General features: G+C 41.7%; 1 protein-coding gene across 1 annotated transcript in view; it reads left to right on the top strand.

Moving 5' to 3' along the window:
- LOC122794974 (fatty acyl-CoA reductase 1-like) overlaps positions 1 to 16,553 on the top strand; it is a 647,127-nt gene that overhangs the window by 117,730 nt on the left and 512,844 nt on the right. Inside the window, exon 2 of the mRNA XM_044063565.1 lies at positions 13,949 to 14,143. Coding sequence (XP_043919500.1) covers positions 13,955 to 14,143 — 189 coding nt within the window. The 5' untranslated portion in view covers positions 13,949 to 13,954. The remainder of the gene's footprint in view (positions 1 to 13,948; positions 14,144 to 16,553) is intronic.

Below are 16,553 nucleotides of genomic sequence, written 5' to 3'. Positions count from 1 at the left end.
CTGGCGTCAGTACACCATGGTATTAAAGCGCATGACCGACGTCATATCCTCAATCTTTCTTGCCGCATGGTCCGAAGCAGAAGCAGCGTTTGCAAGTGCCGTTCGGCGTTCTGAAATTTTCGTATTCTGAGTTTCAGACCGAAAACCAAGTTGGGCTAAGTACCCCGTTGGGGAATATTTTTGTTTTTTCTTGCCTCAGTTAATTCCGGATGTCAGAAAAAGTGAATAATTGTATTTCTTGTGGGAAACAGATACCTCATAGGGATTACCACTCTCTCTGTATTCCTTGTTTGGGGCCTGAGCACGACGTAGTCGGGTGTCGCTTTTGTGCTAGATTTAATAAGCACACCATTAAACGTAGGTTAGATTGCGCTAGGCTTGTTTTCGGTAAGCGGTGTAATTACAATATGCCGTCGGATCCTCCGCCTGCTACCGCTAAGAAGCGCAAGGAAAAATCGGTAAAGTCCAAGCAGGATGAGTCGTCCGTTCCGGACGCCGGTTCTTTAGAAACTACGGTGGAATCTGTGGATCCAGCCGAGGTTTCAGCTGAGTCTCAGGGGGAGCCGTTACTTTTGCAAGATGTGGCCTCTCAGGAGTCGGGTCAGGCTGAGGCAACCTCTCAGGTTGCTGTACTCCCTTCTTTGCATAAGGTGGTTAGGCCTTCCCCTTCTGTCTCTAAGGTACCTTCCAAGGTCAGGCCTGGTTTGTCTTCCTCTGGTGTCAGTCCTAGTTCTGCTGGTTCTGTACCTAAAAAACACATGCTAAAAATGGCAGAAGATTTGATTTCCTTAATCAGGGTTTCTATGCCCCCTCCAGATAAGAGGCCTAGGGTGGAGCCAGAGGTGGAAGGTTTGGAACATTCTTCAGAGTACTCAGTCTTCGGCTGAAGACAATCAGGATTTTCCTCCTTATTCTGATTCAGACGCAGAGGATTCCAGTCCTTCTGCTTCTCCTCCAGAGGATTTTTCTTTTTCAGAAACCCTGCATTCTATGAGGGAGCATTTTAAATGGGAAGGTCAGGATTTCTCAGATTCCCGAAAGAGGCTTAAGGAATTTTTGTTTTTACCACAACATCGGCCCTTGGCTATACCTCCTGTTTTGGATGTTGTTCAGGATGTTTTCTCTGAGGCTTCCCTTAATCCAGACTCTTTGCCTCCTGCACCGGTTAAACCAGATAGGTATTAGAGTGCCAGAGGCTCATAAATATCTGTATAAGAGCCCAAGGGCTGACCCAGAAACTATTATCCAGGGACCTAAGGGTGTCAGGGCTTCTGTTGTAAAGAATCCAGTTCCTATGGATAAAGATTCTAGAGCTTTGGATAGGTGGGGTAAAAGTGTATACCTCTTCCACTCTAGCAATGAGGGCTTTGAATTGCCAGTTTCATATGTTGAAGTACCAGAATTTTTTCCTTACTCAGTTAAAATCTAAGGTAGATGCTTTGGCAGAGGGCATAGAGTGTAAGGAACTACAGGATTTGGTTTATGCCTCTGATCAGGTGGGTAAGCATTCTTTGCAGTGTGGTTTCGATGCTTTACAGGCTTCTTCCAGGGTGGCTGCCACTGTATCAGTTATTCGTAGGCACGCCTGGCTTAAGGATCAGAACTTGTCAGAGCATGTTAAAGCTCGAATTTTGGATGCTCCTCTGCAGTCTGAAGTTTTGTTTGGTTCTCCTGTGGAGTCAGTCTTGAAGAAAATGGAAGACAAAGCTAAGTCTATGCAGACTGTTAAGGATTTTTTGCAGGTGCAGCCCCCTAAGTTTAGCAGAAATTGGCCTACTAAGGGATGGGCTTACCCTTCTGATTTACAGTCTAGGGGCAGATCTAGACGTGGTAGGGGCAGAGCTCCGGGTTCTTTCAGGCCTAGAATGTGGAGTTCCCCTGCACAATCTACAGGTGAGGGCAGGGGCCAGTCCTTTCGTAAACAGACCCAATGACCTGCATCTTCAGCTGCCAGATCCTTCCTGTCTGGCAGCTCCTCTGGGAGGAAAGTTGGCACTCTTCAGGCAAAACTGGCTTTTAGTCACCCAGGACAAATGGGTGTTGGACATTATAGACCGAGGCTACAAGTTTTATTTCCACACATTGCCTCCTTTCAAAGGCATGCCAGACGTTCCTCCTCAGCAAAGGGTGGAGGCTCACAAACAGATTTCTTTACTTCTTCAAATGGGGGCTATACAGCAGGTCCCTCTGTCAGAAGTGGTCCTAGGATTTTATTCTCGCCTGTTTCTTGTACCAAAGAAAGGAAACACTTGGAGGCCGATTTTGGATTTATCTATCCTCAACACATACCTGGACATTCCAAAATTCAAAATGTTGACTTTGCAACAAATTCTGCCTCTGTTGGGCAAAGATCACTGGATGGTAACTCTGGATCTCAAAGAGGCTTATCTTCATATTCCTATCAGGCCCAGTTGCAGGAGATTCCTGCGTTTTCGGGCTGGGACTTTACATTATCAGTTCTCTGCATTGCCCTTTGGCTTATCTACTGCCCAGGTGTTCACAAAGGTTCTGGCTCCGGTGATAGCCTTCTTAAGGTTAAGAGGAATACAAATTTTTCCTTATTTGGACGACTGCCTGATTCTTGCTCAAGACAAAGACAAGCTACTTCACCATCTACAGTATGTTATGGCAGTGTTAAGGTGCCTAGGGTATTCTGTGAACGAAACAAAGTCCAGTCTAGTACCCTCTCCGGAAATGTGCTTTCTGGGTGTGAGACTGAATACAGCCTCTCAGATGGCTTTTTTGACCCCGGACAAGCAAAGAAATCTTACACTTTACTTCCAACAATTGTCTCTACGGTCCAGGCTGACTGCAAGGACAGTCCTTCAAGCCTTGGGGTTCATGGCATCTTGTATTCTGGTGCTTCCCAATGCCAAACTGCATATGAGGAAGCTACAATGGTATCTCAAAAGTGTATGGACGCAACACTGCCACGATCTGGACACTGTCATTCAGATAATACCTTGCATTCAAAAGGAATTTTTGTGGTGGGCTCAGGAATGTCACCTAAACAAGGGACTCTCTGACCGTCCAGAGGCGAGTCAGATTTTAACGACAGATGCCTCAGACAAGGCTTGGGGAGCACACCTCAATGGAAAATGGGTTCAAGACACGTGGCCTGCCAGACTTCAACATTTACATATCAACTTGAAGGAGATGTTAGCAATCCAATTTGCATTGATGGCTTTCAAGGATCTACTTCACCCAGGACCAGTGTTGATTCAAACAGACAACACAACTGTCATGTGGTACATCAACAAGCAAGGGGGAACCCATTCGTACCCTCTTTGCAGGCAAGCTATGATTTTGTGGGAGACTGCTCTCAGTTTGCACCTCACTCTTCAGGCAAGGTTTCTGCCAGGAGCACAGAACTCCTTAGCGGATGTTTTGAGCAGACAGATGGTGGATCCCCACGAGTGGAAGTTGGATCCTCATGTATTTCGACAGTTGACAGTGATATGGGGGACTCCAGACATAGATCTGTTTGCTTCTCCACTAAATTTCCAGTTGCCAAAGTTTTGCACAAAGATGTTTCATCCAAAAGCTTGGAAAGTGGATGCTCTATCATTCAGTTGGAACAATCTTCATGTCTATGCCTTTCCTCCTCTGCCTCTCCTTCCCAAGGTGCTCTTGAAGGTCAGACAGGACAAGCCCTCCATGATTCTAATAGCTCCAGATTGGCCACGGCAGCACTGGTACCCTCTGCACTGGTACCGTCTGCTGAGGAGTTTAGTATGGGAGCATCCTTGGCCTTTGCCATCAATTCCACACCTTTTGTCTCAGGCAGGCAATCATTTCCTCAATGTCAGGATACAGTCCCTGCATCTGACAGCCTGGCATATTCTGTTCTAGAACCTGGAGGGTCGCAGCTTCCTCAAGTTTTGAATGTCATTTTGGAGACCAGAAGGCCTAGTACAAGGAAAGTTTATGCTGATAAATGGAGGAGATTTTTTATTTGGAGCAAAGCAAAGAGCGTTGATGTTTCCAGGCCTAATTTGAGTGTTTCACTTCAATATCTTACAGAATTATTGGACAAGGGTTTGTCTTTCTCTGTAAAAGTTCATGCTGCAGCCATTTCTGCTCACTATGACTGTGACCCACCATTATTCTCTCCTCCTTTGTTTAAGCAATTCCTTAGAGGGGCAAAGAACATAAGACCCCCGCGTAGAGCTCCTACTCCTTCCTGGGATCTCAATTTTGTGTTGGAAAAACTCACTTTACCTCCTTTTGAACCTGCAGCTACATCTGAGTTGAAGTTTTTGTCTTGGAAGACTGCTTTTTTGTTAGCCATTACGTCTGCTAGAAGGGTATCTGAATTACAGGCTCTAATGGCAGTTGAACCCTTCCTGATTTTTCATAAGGATAGGGTATCTCTGCGTACTAACCCTACTTTTATGCCTAAAGTGGTTTCAAATGTGGCCTTGAACCAATCTATTCATTTGCCTACTTTTTATGCTGATCCCCAAAATAAAGGGGAGAAAATTTTGCACACTTTGGATATTCACAGGCAGTTGCGTTATTATTTGAGCAGGACTAAAGGGTTCAGACAGTCTCAAAAGTTATTTGTTTCTTTTGCTTTGGGCTCTCAGGGGAAACCTGTTTCAAAACAAACCATTTCTAAGTGGATTGGCCATTGTATTGCTTTTTGTTATTCTCATCATGGTAAGGAGATTCCGGCTGGAATCGGACCTCATTCCACTAGGGCTACTGCCACTTCTACTGCTTTTTTAAGGGGTGTAGCTACTAAAGATATTTTGGAAGCAGCTACTTGGAGTTCATCGCACACTTTTTCTAAACATTACCATCTCCCTCTTTATTCCAAATCTAGGGCTGGGTTTGCCACTGCAGTTTTACAGGGCGTGTTAGCAGCTCCCAATGCTTTATGATTTTGCCAACCTCCCTTTACCTTTGCTTTGGGATTCTACCCACAGGTTATGACTGCAGCAATGTGAGATGAAGAACATAGTACAGTTTTGTACCTACCATAAATGTAGATGTTCGAAGATCCACATTGCTACAGTCCAATTTACCCTCCCTCCTTCCCCTCTGTAGTTTGGAGTGGTTGTGTGGTTTGGGTTGTAAATATTGTTTGTACATGGGTTTTGGAGGTTTTTTTCTGTTTTTGGCTATGGCCTTTCTTTTTAGGGCCTTCTGACATCTGGGGCAAGAAAGACTGAGGATATGACGTCGGTCATGCGCTTTAATACCATGGCGTACTGACGTCAGATCTGAGCGACCATGACCGACGCCAGCCTAACACTTTGGTATTCGGGCCGACCGAGGACAGCGGACTACCCACAGGTTATGACTGCAGCAATGTGGATCTTCGAACATCTACATTTATGGTAGGTACAAAACTGTACTCTTTTTGTATGTTCTGAAGTCCTGAATTTCCATGGATGAAAGCGCTTCATTGGAGATTGAATTGGGGGGGGGGGGTTCTTCATGTATTTGGGGAACTGCTCAAGTAGATCTGTTTTCCTCCAGCCTCAGCAGGCAGTAAATTGTGCTCCAGGACACTGCGGTCAGGCATGGAATACAGTAACCTTTTCATTTTCATGGGCAAGAATATTCCTATGTTTTCTTTATTTTTTTTTCCTCTTTTTTTAATCGGCGTTCTTAAGGATACATCAGAACTCCATAAAGATACTTGTGGTGACTCCCTTTTTGCCTAGGCAACAGTAGTTTGCCCTCCTTTTGAATGAACTTGGTCAGACAGGGCAGGAGTTTAGAAATACCCCAGCTTTCAATTTGTTGACTGCCTGGATGGTAGAATTTTAATAACTTTTTTAGGCACCCTTTTTCCCCTCGTATGTGTATCCGGTATTGAAGGAGGCAAGGAAACCTATTACTAGAAAAATCATATATGGGGTAAGGGGGGGGGATTTTCTAGTTGACGCCAAACCAAGAATCTGGAATCTTAATGATCAATCACCTGTGGTTCTTCAGTATTTGAATTATCATCCTCCAGCTTCTCTTACAGTATGAAGATTAATTTCTGTTCAATGTCTGCTTGTCTGCCATTGGATTCCCATTGTACCGCATCTCAAGAGAACCATTTTTTGAAAGGGGATTTTGCCTATCTGCTCACCTAGAAGGTGTGACTGCTTCATGGGATCCTAATTTTGTTTTTGAAATGCTTGCAGTTTCCTTTTGAACCTGCTGATGAGATCGGTTTGAAATTCTTATCTTGGAAAACAGTACAGCTTATTGCTCTGTCTCTCCTTTAAGAAGAGTTGTCTGATTATGCAGGCTGTTATGATGAGTCATCCCTTCAATTTTTAACAAAGGTAGGGTCACTTAAGCTCTTCCTTTATACCTATAATTGGTTCAGAGTTCCAACTAAGGCTATTCATATCAACATTTTCCTTCTAGAGCCTAAGAAAAATAGGGAGAGGATTGTACATCATATTGTTCAGTCAACTCTGATACTCCTTTTGACTGTACAGACACCTTCAGTGTTGCTGATCAGCTCTTTGTCTCCTATGAATATAACAAAAAGGGACTAGTAGCAATGTCGGAAACAATTTCTTAATATTTCTCCCGTGATATTGCTTCTGCAGTTCTCACCATACACATTGGATTCTTGAAATTTACTAAAGGCAATACCTTGAGCATCTCTAGGCACTTTTGCCGAGAATTACAAATAGACTTCTCCTCTAGGTCTAGAGCACCCTTTGCTAGAACTGTTCTCTGGGGACTCTTGGAATCAGACCCATCTTCCTTGTCCTTTATTTTGTAAGGTCTGGTTTTCTTACCATTTATAGTTTAGACTACTGCAGCAGTGATCTAATTAACATAGTATAGTTGAATAAGTAAACTTAAAAGTAGATGCTCTACTAGGCCACTGTTGCAGAAGCTGCACTATGCCTCCATGCCCCATTTTTTGCTTTTTTATGCCAGGGTGTGGGACTTTTTTTTTTTTTTTATTGATTTATTTTTTTTAATGGTTATGTTTAGCAGGGTTGTAACTCTTCTCCTGAGGCAAGAATGCAATGACGTTTTGGTACCTTGGCTGCTAATTTTTATCATCCTACTTTCATGTAGGTCAGTTGCTAGGGTGTTTTATTAGGTACACTAAAGCTTTAGAAGATGGCAGACTAGTCTAATTCTTAGCAACAAGTTGCATATAGCGTAGGTTACTGCAGCAGTCCTCGCTCATGTATGTGTTATGGTACGTTTACTTCCACAGCTGTACTTTGTCTGACATTCTAACCCATCAAAGTGCTTTGTCCAAGATATAGGTGCAAGATCTTTTATTAAAAAAGCTATCAGAGGTTTGTCCTGTCAGACCAGAGAGGTTGTGGTGTTTACGCCATTCTTTTTAATTTCCGAGAAAAATTGGGACCTCTGGCCTTTTTTCAGTGTATGTGTGTGTGGACTAAATCAGTGTCGTGAAAAATCCTCTCTTGAATGGTCACCGACAGGTCCATCCCTTGTTCTAAAGGTACTGGATGTACTATGTGGACCTTCAGGTGTGTATCTTCACATAATTTCAAAAGAGCATTCATTTAGTTTAACTGGTTGTGCACTGATCACAGTTGACCATTTCCAGGCACAACCCAGGTACTCGAGTACATGAGTAGATGAAATTCCTTTGCTTCCAATTAGTGGCCAGTGACTTTCACTTCAGGACGTTATCATTTGGTCTCATCACAGCCCCAGGTTCATAGGTTTGTAATAGAAAACCAAGCACAAACTTTGCAGTGTGGAGGGTGTGTAGTTCACTCCTTGAAATGTAAAATTCAAACTTTAAAATATGTACTACAAAATAGTAAGTAGTCCACAGTTGTTGGAAATGGATATCCTTTGAAACACAGACGAGATCCTAGTTGAGTATAAGCATTAAAGATATTGATTAGTTAATATATAATCAGGTTATTTGGAGCAAGGGAGTGGTTACAGAGGGTGGCTCTGATAAAAGTATTAAACTCCATTCATTTTACCAAGCCCCCCCTTCCCCTTTAACACCATAGTGTAAACTGAGACTCTGCTACCTTAGAAATTAATCTTAAAAGCTAGAGACAAATTGAAATGTATAAGAACATCCTATTGCTAACCTACTAATCCAAACTTTAAGAAACCAATTCCCTAACGAAATGACTGACTACCAAAAAAATATCACTAAACATCTATCAGAATAAATATTAGTAACCTATAAACTGAAAAACGTTTAACAAAGATTGCTTTGGAGTAACATGTATTTATTTTATTTATTTAGATTTGTTGACCAGGAGTGTCCGACTGGACGTGGGTCCATTTTCAGCGGAGGACCTGGGAGAAAAGCTCCACAGTAAAATAAACAGACAGTAGTTACATTGGATTACATAGTGATTAACAATTTAACATAGAAATTACTTACAACATATTTACAGATGAAGAACATAGTACATCAGTAGACCACTAGAATCTTTATCTGTGAAGTACATAACAGGCATTAACAAATGTAACAATGAGAAGTTCCTGCTGTATAATAAGTACTAGGCTTATGAGCATCTGAGCTTGCTATCATCAAGGTAGTTAGTGGAGGTGAAAGAAAGGTAGTAGTTGGATGGGGTGGATGATATTAGAGTGGGAGTTGCAAGGGCATAGCCAGCATGTTTTTAGGTGCGCTTTTAATAAAGTTTTGAAGTTGGTGCATGATGGTACGGAGGTAATTGTGGGTGGGAGTGAGTTCCATAATTTGGCTATGGCGCAAGAGAATAGTGCTTCAGCAGAGTTTTTGGCTTTAGTGATCTGCAAGTGATTTTTGTTGCTGGATCTTAGTGGTCTGGTGGTGCGATAGGGTTGGAGTAGATTCTGGAGGGATGGGACATTTAGTGGATGGTTTACTAGTTTGTGGGCGAGTGAGAGTTGATACCACTGAAGGAGGTGAGGGAGTTCAAGCCAGCCCAGTTCAGCAAGTGAGAGACAGTGGTGACTACAGTAGGATGCCCCTGTAGCGAATTTTGCAATTTTGTTGTAGCTGGTCTCTAGCTTGTTTAGATCACATTGCCTTAGGTTGGTATATACTGGAGAGGCATAAAGTAGGGTGGAGATAAGGTGAGAATTTGCTATTGAAATCTTTGTTGCTTTGGTGAGAAATAACAATTGAGACCCAGTTTTCTAAGAGTTAAGTTTCAGCTGTCACTGCACTTACGTTTTTCTAAAGGATTAGGAATGTTTCCTTCCAGTTCCCAAAGCTCCACACAATCAGTCATTTAAAATTTAAAGCCACTGTGTTTTTTGTGAAGCTGCAGGTACTGAGCCAGTGCATTATTCTTGCACTTGGCTCTAATTTCAGAAAGATAGCCAGAAATCTTTGTGACACCTGTGCCCTGGCCCCAGCAATCAAGGAGCCTTAATCCTCGCCACTACCACCAGTGAGGGGCATCTCCTATAGGAGGAAAGGATAACAAATACACACAGTGAAGTGCTATTTCCCTTAAGAGCACATAGAGATCACGGTCCGTCTGGGGCTGGTCGCTCCCTTGCTCTCCAGGTCCCCAATAAGACTGCCCACTGGCACAGCTATAGGGTCAGATCTCTGCCTAGTGGACAAGCTAAAAACCTCCAGCACCCTCTGTCCAACCAGTGCCTCATGTCCCTCCCCATGTAGCCTGACAACATACACACTTTGAGAAAGAGTTTATATAACCACACAGACACTCCTGGGGAAGGCTGACACAGGTTCTCCAACTGTGCCCCCTTTTCCCAGACTATACAGTAGTACCAGCTGCCACCACCTACTATTTATCAGTTACTCAAAGGCCCTTAAAAGGGTGCCCAGTTATTACTGTACAATATTATCCAATTGGTAGTATACCCTAGGGCTAAAGCTATTGGAGTGGCTTTGTACAATTTTACCAAAGGCATGCAAGTACACTAAAGAGCATAAATTATCTCTACAAAAATAGCCACAGTTGAAAGGGTTTAAAAATAGTTAATAGTCAAAACAAAAGACAACACTTTTTACTGCACGGTGCTAGTAGAGTTCAGAGATCACAGAGAAATACTTAAATTCAGTAGTACAGTTTTGACATCACAGAAAAACACTTAGTTTCTAGCTATTTCTAAGAGAAAACACTAGTCTAAGATAAACTTGCATATAGAGCAAAACAGTGCTGATGGTTGGATGGTCGACAAAAATGCTTAATGCTCTCTGATGCTCTGTTTTTAAAATATTCCTGGTTCACATTACGTCATTCTTCACACTTCTTCCCTGGGTTCCCAGGCTAACAAACTACATTTACATTCTTCACCTCGGGGCAGAAACTAGAGCAATAAAGGACATTTGTTGTTTGTCTTTTCGGCTTTTTCCCGGTTCGGGGTCGCCACAGTGGAACTCCGGCCTGCTAATGATTGGCAGTAGATTTTTATGGTACAGAGTTGCCAGCCCAACATTCAGCGAAGGCATGCCCATTCACGCATGTCTTTTGAACACCGGTGAGGACATGCAGACTCCAAACAGAAGGCATTCCAGCCGAGAATCTAACAGGAGAACCTCTTGCTGTGAGGCAACAACGTTACTGCTGCACCACCGTGATTTTCGCATATTAACTCTGGCCTTAAAACAATAGGTAGGATGCCTCACTAGACTTACTGGCTCCGAGTTTTAACATCAGTGAGTCACAACATGCTTTACTTGGTCAGTAGAATGCACTGTTACATTTTTTCCAGTTCCACATGTAACAGTATTTTTGCCATTTAAGACACAAGCTTGTGGTTTACATTAATATTTACAGATGACAGAATTATCTCCAAAATTCTATCTGGCTAGGCTGGCAGTCTTCACCCAATCTTCACAACTTCTTTAAGTCTTGAGCTTTTTCCCTACATAAAATGCTTCACAGTCATTGTGACCTGCCCTGTAAACCACATGCATTGAGTAAGTCCGCTCCTGTGTTGGTTTCAATTAGTTCCTTTAAGTAAGGGCAGAAAAACTTCTCCTGTATGTACTGACAGAACACATTTGGCTCTACGGCGATGTAGTGTACTGGCTCACCAGATGCGCAGTAGCAAATGCCGGCCAAATCCCGCCTGGCTAGTTGCCATCACTCTGTATTGAGTATTTATTAACATATGGTTCTCACCCATATGAATATTCATTCATCATCCTGCATTAGCCAGTACACTACATCGCCCTTTTGCACATGTATGCGACTTGCATACAGTTAAATTAACTTTGCCGATAGTCACGGGGAGTAATAAAGGGCTGCCCCATTTTAGGAGTAACATAGCCTGCGTAGCAATATTTGTTAGTCACGTTTTCAAGTTACTAAGACCCATTTCCGTTGTGTGGATAACTTGTAAAATACTTTGGTAGCAAATACAAAGTAGTTTCTGTACCGAGTTGATTCTTAACATTTGCTTCCAGTAGTCTTGGTGACAATTTATAAGCCATACACTTTTTATAATGGAGGGCTGTCATTGATTGCTGTGGTTTATATAACATTTACCTCCCCCAGCCACTCAGAAGTTATGTTCTGGAGCAAAGTAAAAGGGATACAGAAAAACATAAGGTTGCCGACAGCAAAGGAGCAGATGAAGATGGTGGCTGTCCTAGCTGTCCTAGATATTACCTACCAGTGACAGGGTGAAGATAACGTACATCACCTGAAACATGATTTTGGCCGCACTGGGTATTTTGGGGATGTAGACCAAGGGCTGTAACTTGTAAGTCTTGAATTTTTGGCAATAGAGGTTAAATGACTTCAGTTGCTGTTTCAGTGCGTCTGAAGTGAGATTTAGGGACCACATCTCTCCTTTCTCACTCAGGGACATCTGCAGTACCATATCCACAGTATCCCGGGGCAGCAAAGACTGCAGTTAAATTGATCTGGGAAGTCTGGGCTTGGGAACTTCCTTCAGTCTGCATCTGCAAAGGAATGCAACTGGCTGCACCTTGCAAGCTCAGATTACATTTTTAGGTAGAATATCATGTTTTACAGTTTTTATAGTGTGCACATTAGGCATGGGCCATGATTTTCACTCTGCTGATCTGCAAGTTAATGCCCTGCAGCCTCGAAGGGAAGGCACTTCTGTAATAGAAAGACCCAACTTTTACCTTACTGAGCATCCTTATTTAAGATTATCAGGGAGGTACAGTAGTCACAGCTGCTCATCTACATTTATTATATGCATGATGTCATGTGGTAATATGCATGGCATGCCAATCTTGCCTCTCTTCCATTCCATTTCACAGACATTATGCTTGTCACTCTGGCCATGCCCACTACTGCATGAAACTGCCGGTGAGCCAGTACACTACAACATCCCCGGCTCTACACTTATTGATGCATGTATCCAATGGTCGGGACCTACCTTTATCCCAACTCTTGATGCTCCTTCCTTTGTGTACAGGAAAGCCAGAAACTTCCCCAAGGATGTCCAATTAGTTAGGAGCTTTCGGTAATTATGGCTCATTTCTCTCCACTATTACAGCATCAGTAATATTAAACACAGTCAAGATACAGCTGTCCTTTTAGGTATGTTAACCATAAGTTTCTTTAAAACCCTCCTATAAGGACTTTTATGTACTGGTGAATTTGTACTTCAGTTCAATTATAGGTTCCAGAATGCTTGACATTGCATTAGTATCCCCTCACCAAAAAGTCATTTTCAAGGTCTTGGGAGTGGTGACCTTGGGCAACCTGTAGCCCTGGGACTTAATGTTATACAGTACACTACAACATCGCTGTAGAGCCAGCTTACAACCACTGGCCTGTAAGAGTTCTCTATCTTTATGTGGCTTAGGGAGTCCAAAGAATTTAGGCAAGTGGGGGGAAGTTGTCTCTAGATAGTCCAACAAACTCTGTTAACAAACCAGTCAAGGCTGTGTACCATTTGTTTGATGCCTTAATCTCTTCTAAAGTTAGTCATAATAGTGTCATGCGGCATTTCTTCTATGCTCTGGTTATAGCTGCTGGTATGTAACAGCAATACCCTGTCCCTTGTCAGCCTTCATAACCCATGGAGATTTCTTTTTCTAGCTCTAATCATTCTTATTTTCTCACAGGTGGGAGGTTGGTAAAATGGTTAAGGTGTTTACCTTGCAGACACAAGGTGCAGGGTTTGAGTCTCTCATGGGGTAATTGGCTAGGCTTAAAATGGCCCACAAGGGCAGTTGGCCTAGTACTTAACCTATGGACCTTCAAGGTTGTAGAACTTTCTCTGTGCTGGTTTTTGCATTACTTTTCTGATATCCATTTCACATTTGACCTCGAAGGCTGCTAAAGTTTCGTGTAAGGGAGGGCAGTAACTATTGGGTCTTTTGTTTGTTCAATAGCTTTTTTTTGCCTTTTTTTTTTTTTCTTTTCTTTCAGTGGTATCAGATTTGCCATGGCACAGAACTTTCAGATTCAATTTTCTGACATAGGATTTTAAATCGGCCAGTACTTTGCTGTGTCAGACCTGCAGTGGGGAACAAAAGTTAATCCCTTTGAAAGCACACTAATCTTTGTCAGGACTTTATTTTTTGGAGTGATTCCAAAATGTGGCTGGTTTCTCCTGCTTGTGTCCTGTCATGTAGTTGAGCTCCCTTAAGTATTTCCTTTCCCTCACTCCTGTCCTTTGCAATTATTTTATTTTGTAGTACATATTTCAAAGTTAGCATTATTGTTGAACTAGGTGCATAACATACTTCAGGGTGTGGACTTCACACGAGTTTGTAGGTGAATGAATAAAGAAATAGAGCCTTTAAGCAGTTTGTGTACAATTTGTTTCTTCAAATGTACCGACTGTGTGGTCTGTGGCCAGGCACTTGGATCTCTCTACTGCTTCTGTTCCAAGCATTTTAGAGCATTTTCTAAGGGAAATAAAGTCAAGATTCACTTTGATCAGTGTACAAATGTTTTTGGCATGTAGAATTGCTTAGGTGGACCTCACACTTGACCTGCTATAAACTGTACTGGATCTTTATTGCGATATTGCCACTTTGTGACTCCATGTTTTTTTCTTTTCTCTTCAGAGCACAATGAAGTCCATTGTAGAATTCTATGAGGGGAAGAATGTTCTTATTACTGGTGCTACAGGTTTTATGGGAAAAGTGTTATTGGAAAAGCTTCTCCGTTCTTGCCCTACAGTGAATGCAGTGTACATTCTTGTGAGACCTAAAGCAGGGCAAACACCTCGGCAGCGTGTAGATGAAATGGTAATCTGTAAGGTAGGTATTCTACAGAAAGTAATATTTTGAGAAGCTCCGCCACATGTGGCCTGTATGTTAAACCATGGGATACTAGCAGTTTTGAGCAGAATGTTTTTTTTTGTTTTGTTTTTTCCCCCCAGTTGTGCTATGAAGTAATAGTGCTAAACTGTTTAATATAGTAAGTTGAATGACTTATTCAGAAGTGTTGTTTTGCTTTTCAGCGGTGTGTCATCAAGCTACGAGAGGGCTGAGAGGGTCAAAAGAAACACTGAGTTAGACATGTATGTTTAACAGATCCTGTCTAGTTTCCATTACTAAGCAAATGAGGCAGATAAATTGTATAGAAGCAAGTACTTATTGTTGGCTGTTTGAGTGCTGACATACTTGTGCATGAGCCTTAACTTTGTTTTGGTATCAAAAATATGCCAGGTATGTGAGAATTGCACTTTAAAAAAGTGCATGAAAACAGAGCGACTACACAGAGCCAAATAAGATGAGGTCGCTTTTTAACAGCGAGTCTCAGAATTGTCTTCAAGGCATGCAAGGCTTGTTCATTTTTTCATTTTTCCAGTGCTTACTCTGTTGTATTGGGGTCACCAGGTAACTGAAGCCTTTCCTAGTAAGCAATGGATATAAAGCCAGAGTGCCGGTTCTAGGAGTGACTGGCCATATAATGACTTCAGACACTTGCGTGCACACATTTAAAGTAATCTTCATTGTATTGAGATTGTTTTTCAAGATTTGATCCTTTTCTTTTTTCTTTTTTTTTTTTTTGCAGGGAGGTTACTCGTCAGTAACTTGTGTTTAATCAAAAAAATGGGTGGAACATCTGACAGAGATTTCCCCTTGGTTGCTCTCTGAGTAATTCTCACATCATGAAATCTAAGCCATTTATTGCTGTATTGGTCGCTTGCCAGTTAGGGCAAGAGGTTAGAAGTTAACTGTAACATGATGTCAGAACTGAGGGAGGGTAAAGCCTGTGGTGGTAAAGTGGACCCAATTAACCCTTCCGTTCCAGGAGCTTAACTAAACATGCTTTTTCAAGTGTAATGTCATCCATATTAAATCTAGTGCTCTTGTTCATTAATTTTCCAATATTTGCTTTTCCTAATTCAGGGTTACAGGGGACCCATAGTCTGTCCCTGCTCAACACAGGCATAAGGCAGAGACATAATCCTGGATGGGATGCTAGTCTATTGCATAACATGCACAAGCACACAGGTGTGTGGGTTCTCGTGTGTGTATGTTGTAATATGTAGGTGTGTAAGCATGTGTAGCCATACCCAAAAAATTGCCAGTTGACTTGCAGTTTGCCTTACATTTTGAAGAAATATGAGCATGTAGTGAAAACCCACTAGCACGCAAGAACATGCAGATTCCACACACAAAGCATTCTTGACAAGAATTAACCCAGAGAACTAAATGATGCCATACCACAATACTGCACTTAACACCTTTGGTGGTAGCCATTACTTGATCTCCAGCATGCAATGCTGGATTTTATTCTCTGCCTAGTGAACAGGTGGATACTTATGTTCCTGTTACATTAGTTTACGCTGGTCTACTTTAGATGCACGAAAACGCAATCTGTCGAACACTCATATGAGCGAATAATCATAACATCAGAAATGTGTATTTGGGATTGCACTACAGTGAAGAGTGGGATATTTACCCTTTCTTCACTGTAGTGTGACCTCACAGTAGGTATATATATTAAGCGGGCACAGCCCCATCTACAAACTTTGAAGTTATGATTATTCGCTGAAATGAGTGTTCGACAGATTGCATTTTTTTGTATCAGAGACAGAACCAGTTTAACAAATAAGTGAATGCGCAGTCTAGTACCAATAAAGACAAGTTACTTTTGTTTAAAACATGTATATAAAAATCAGTGCAGTACTAAAACATTAACACACATCAAAAAAATGTAATATTAAAAATAGTTAAAAATGATGTTAAAAATGTTAAAAGTATTGTATAAGATCATATAAATATATAAATACATGGATACATACATGCTAAATAAAAATACTGCACTAATAATAATGAGAAAATAGTAATGGTAGTAATCTTTACGGTGCCTCTTGGGGTCTTCTAAGTGCCGAGTTAATGGATATGCAGTCATTTAATCCATTATTACCACATGCATCCAGTCTTAACTGTCAGACCATTTCCCTGAATTCAATTTTGGTTTCCCAATCCCCACCTCTCCTGTTTAACCACCTCTTCCAGTATCCAAAATTTAAAGTCAGCCTCCTTACATGTTCGGGTGTGCCTAAAAAGTGCATTTTGTCATTCATCTTGATAATATCTCTATTGTGTTCATATATACGAGCCCTTAGATTACATTCATTTTTTCCAATGTAGTATTTCCAACACTTCTTACAATAACATCAATACACTACACCTTTTGTGTAGCAACTGTAAT

The sequence above is a fragment of the Protopterus annectens genome, chromosome 2.part1 (assembly GCF_019279795.1).
Source record: "Protopterus annectens isolate FY-2018-M chromosome 2.part1, PAN1.0, whole genome shotgun sequence".
In the NCBI taxonomy this organism is placed as follows: Eukaryota; Metazoa; Chordata; order Ceratodontiformes; family Protopteridae; genus Protopterus; species Protopterus annectens.
This window is presented reverse-complemented; position numbering and strand designations above follow the sequence as displayed.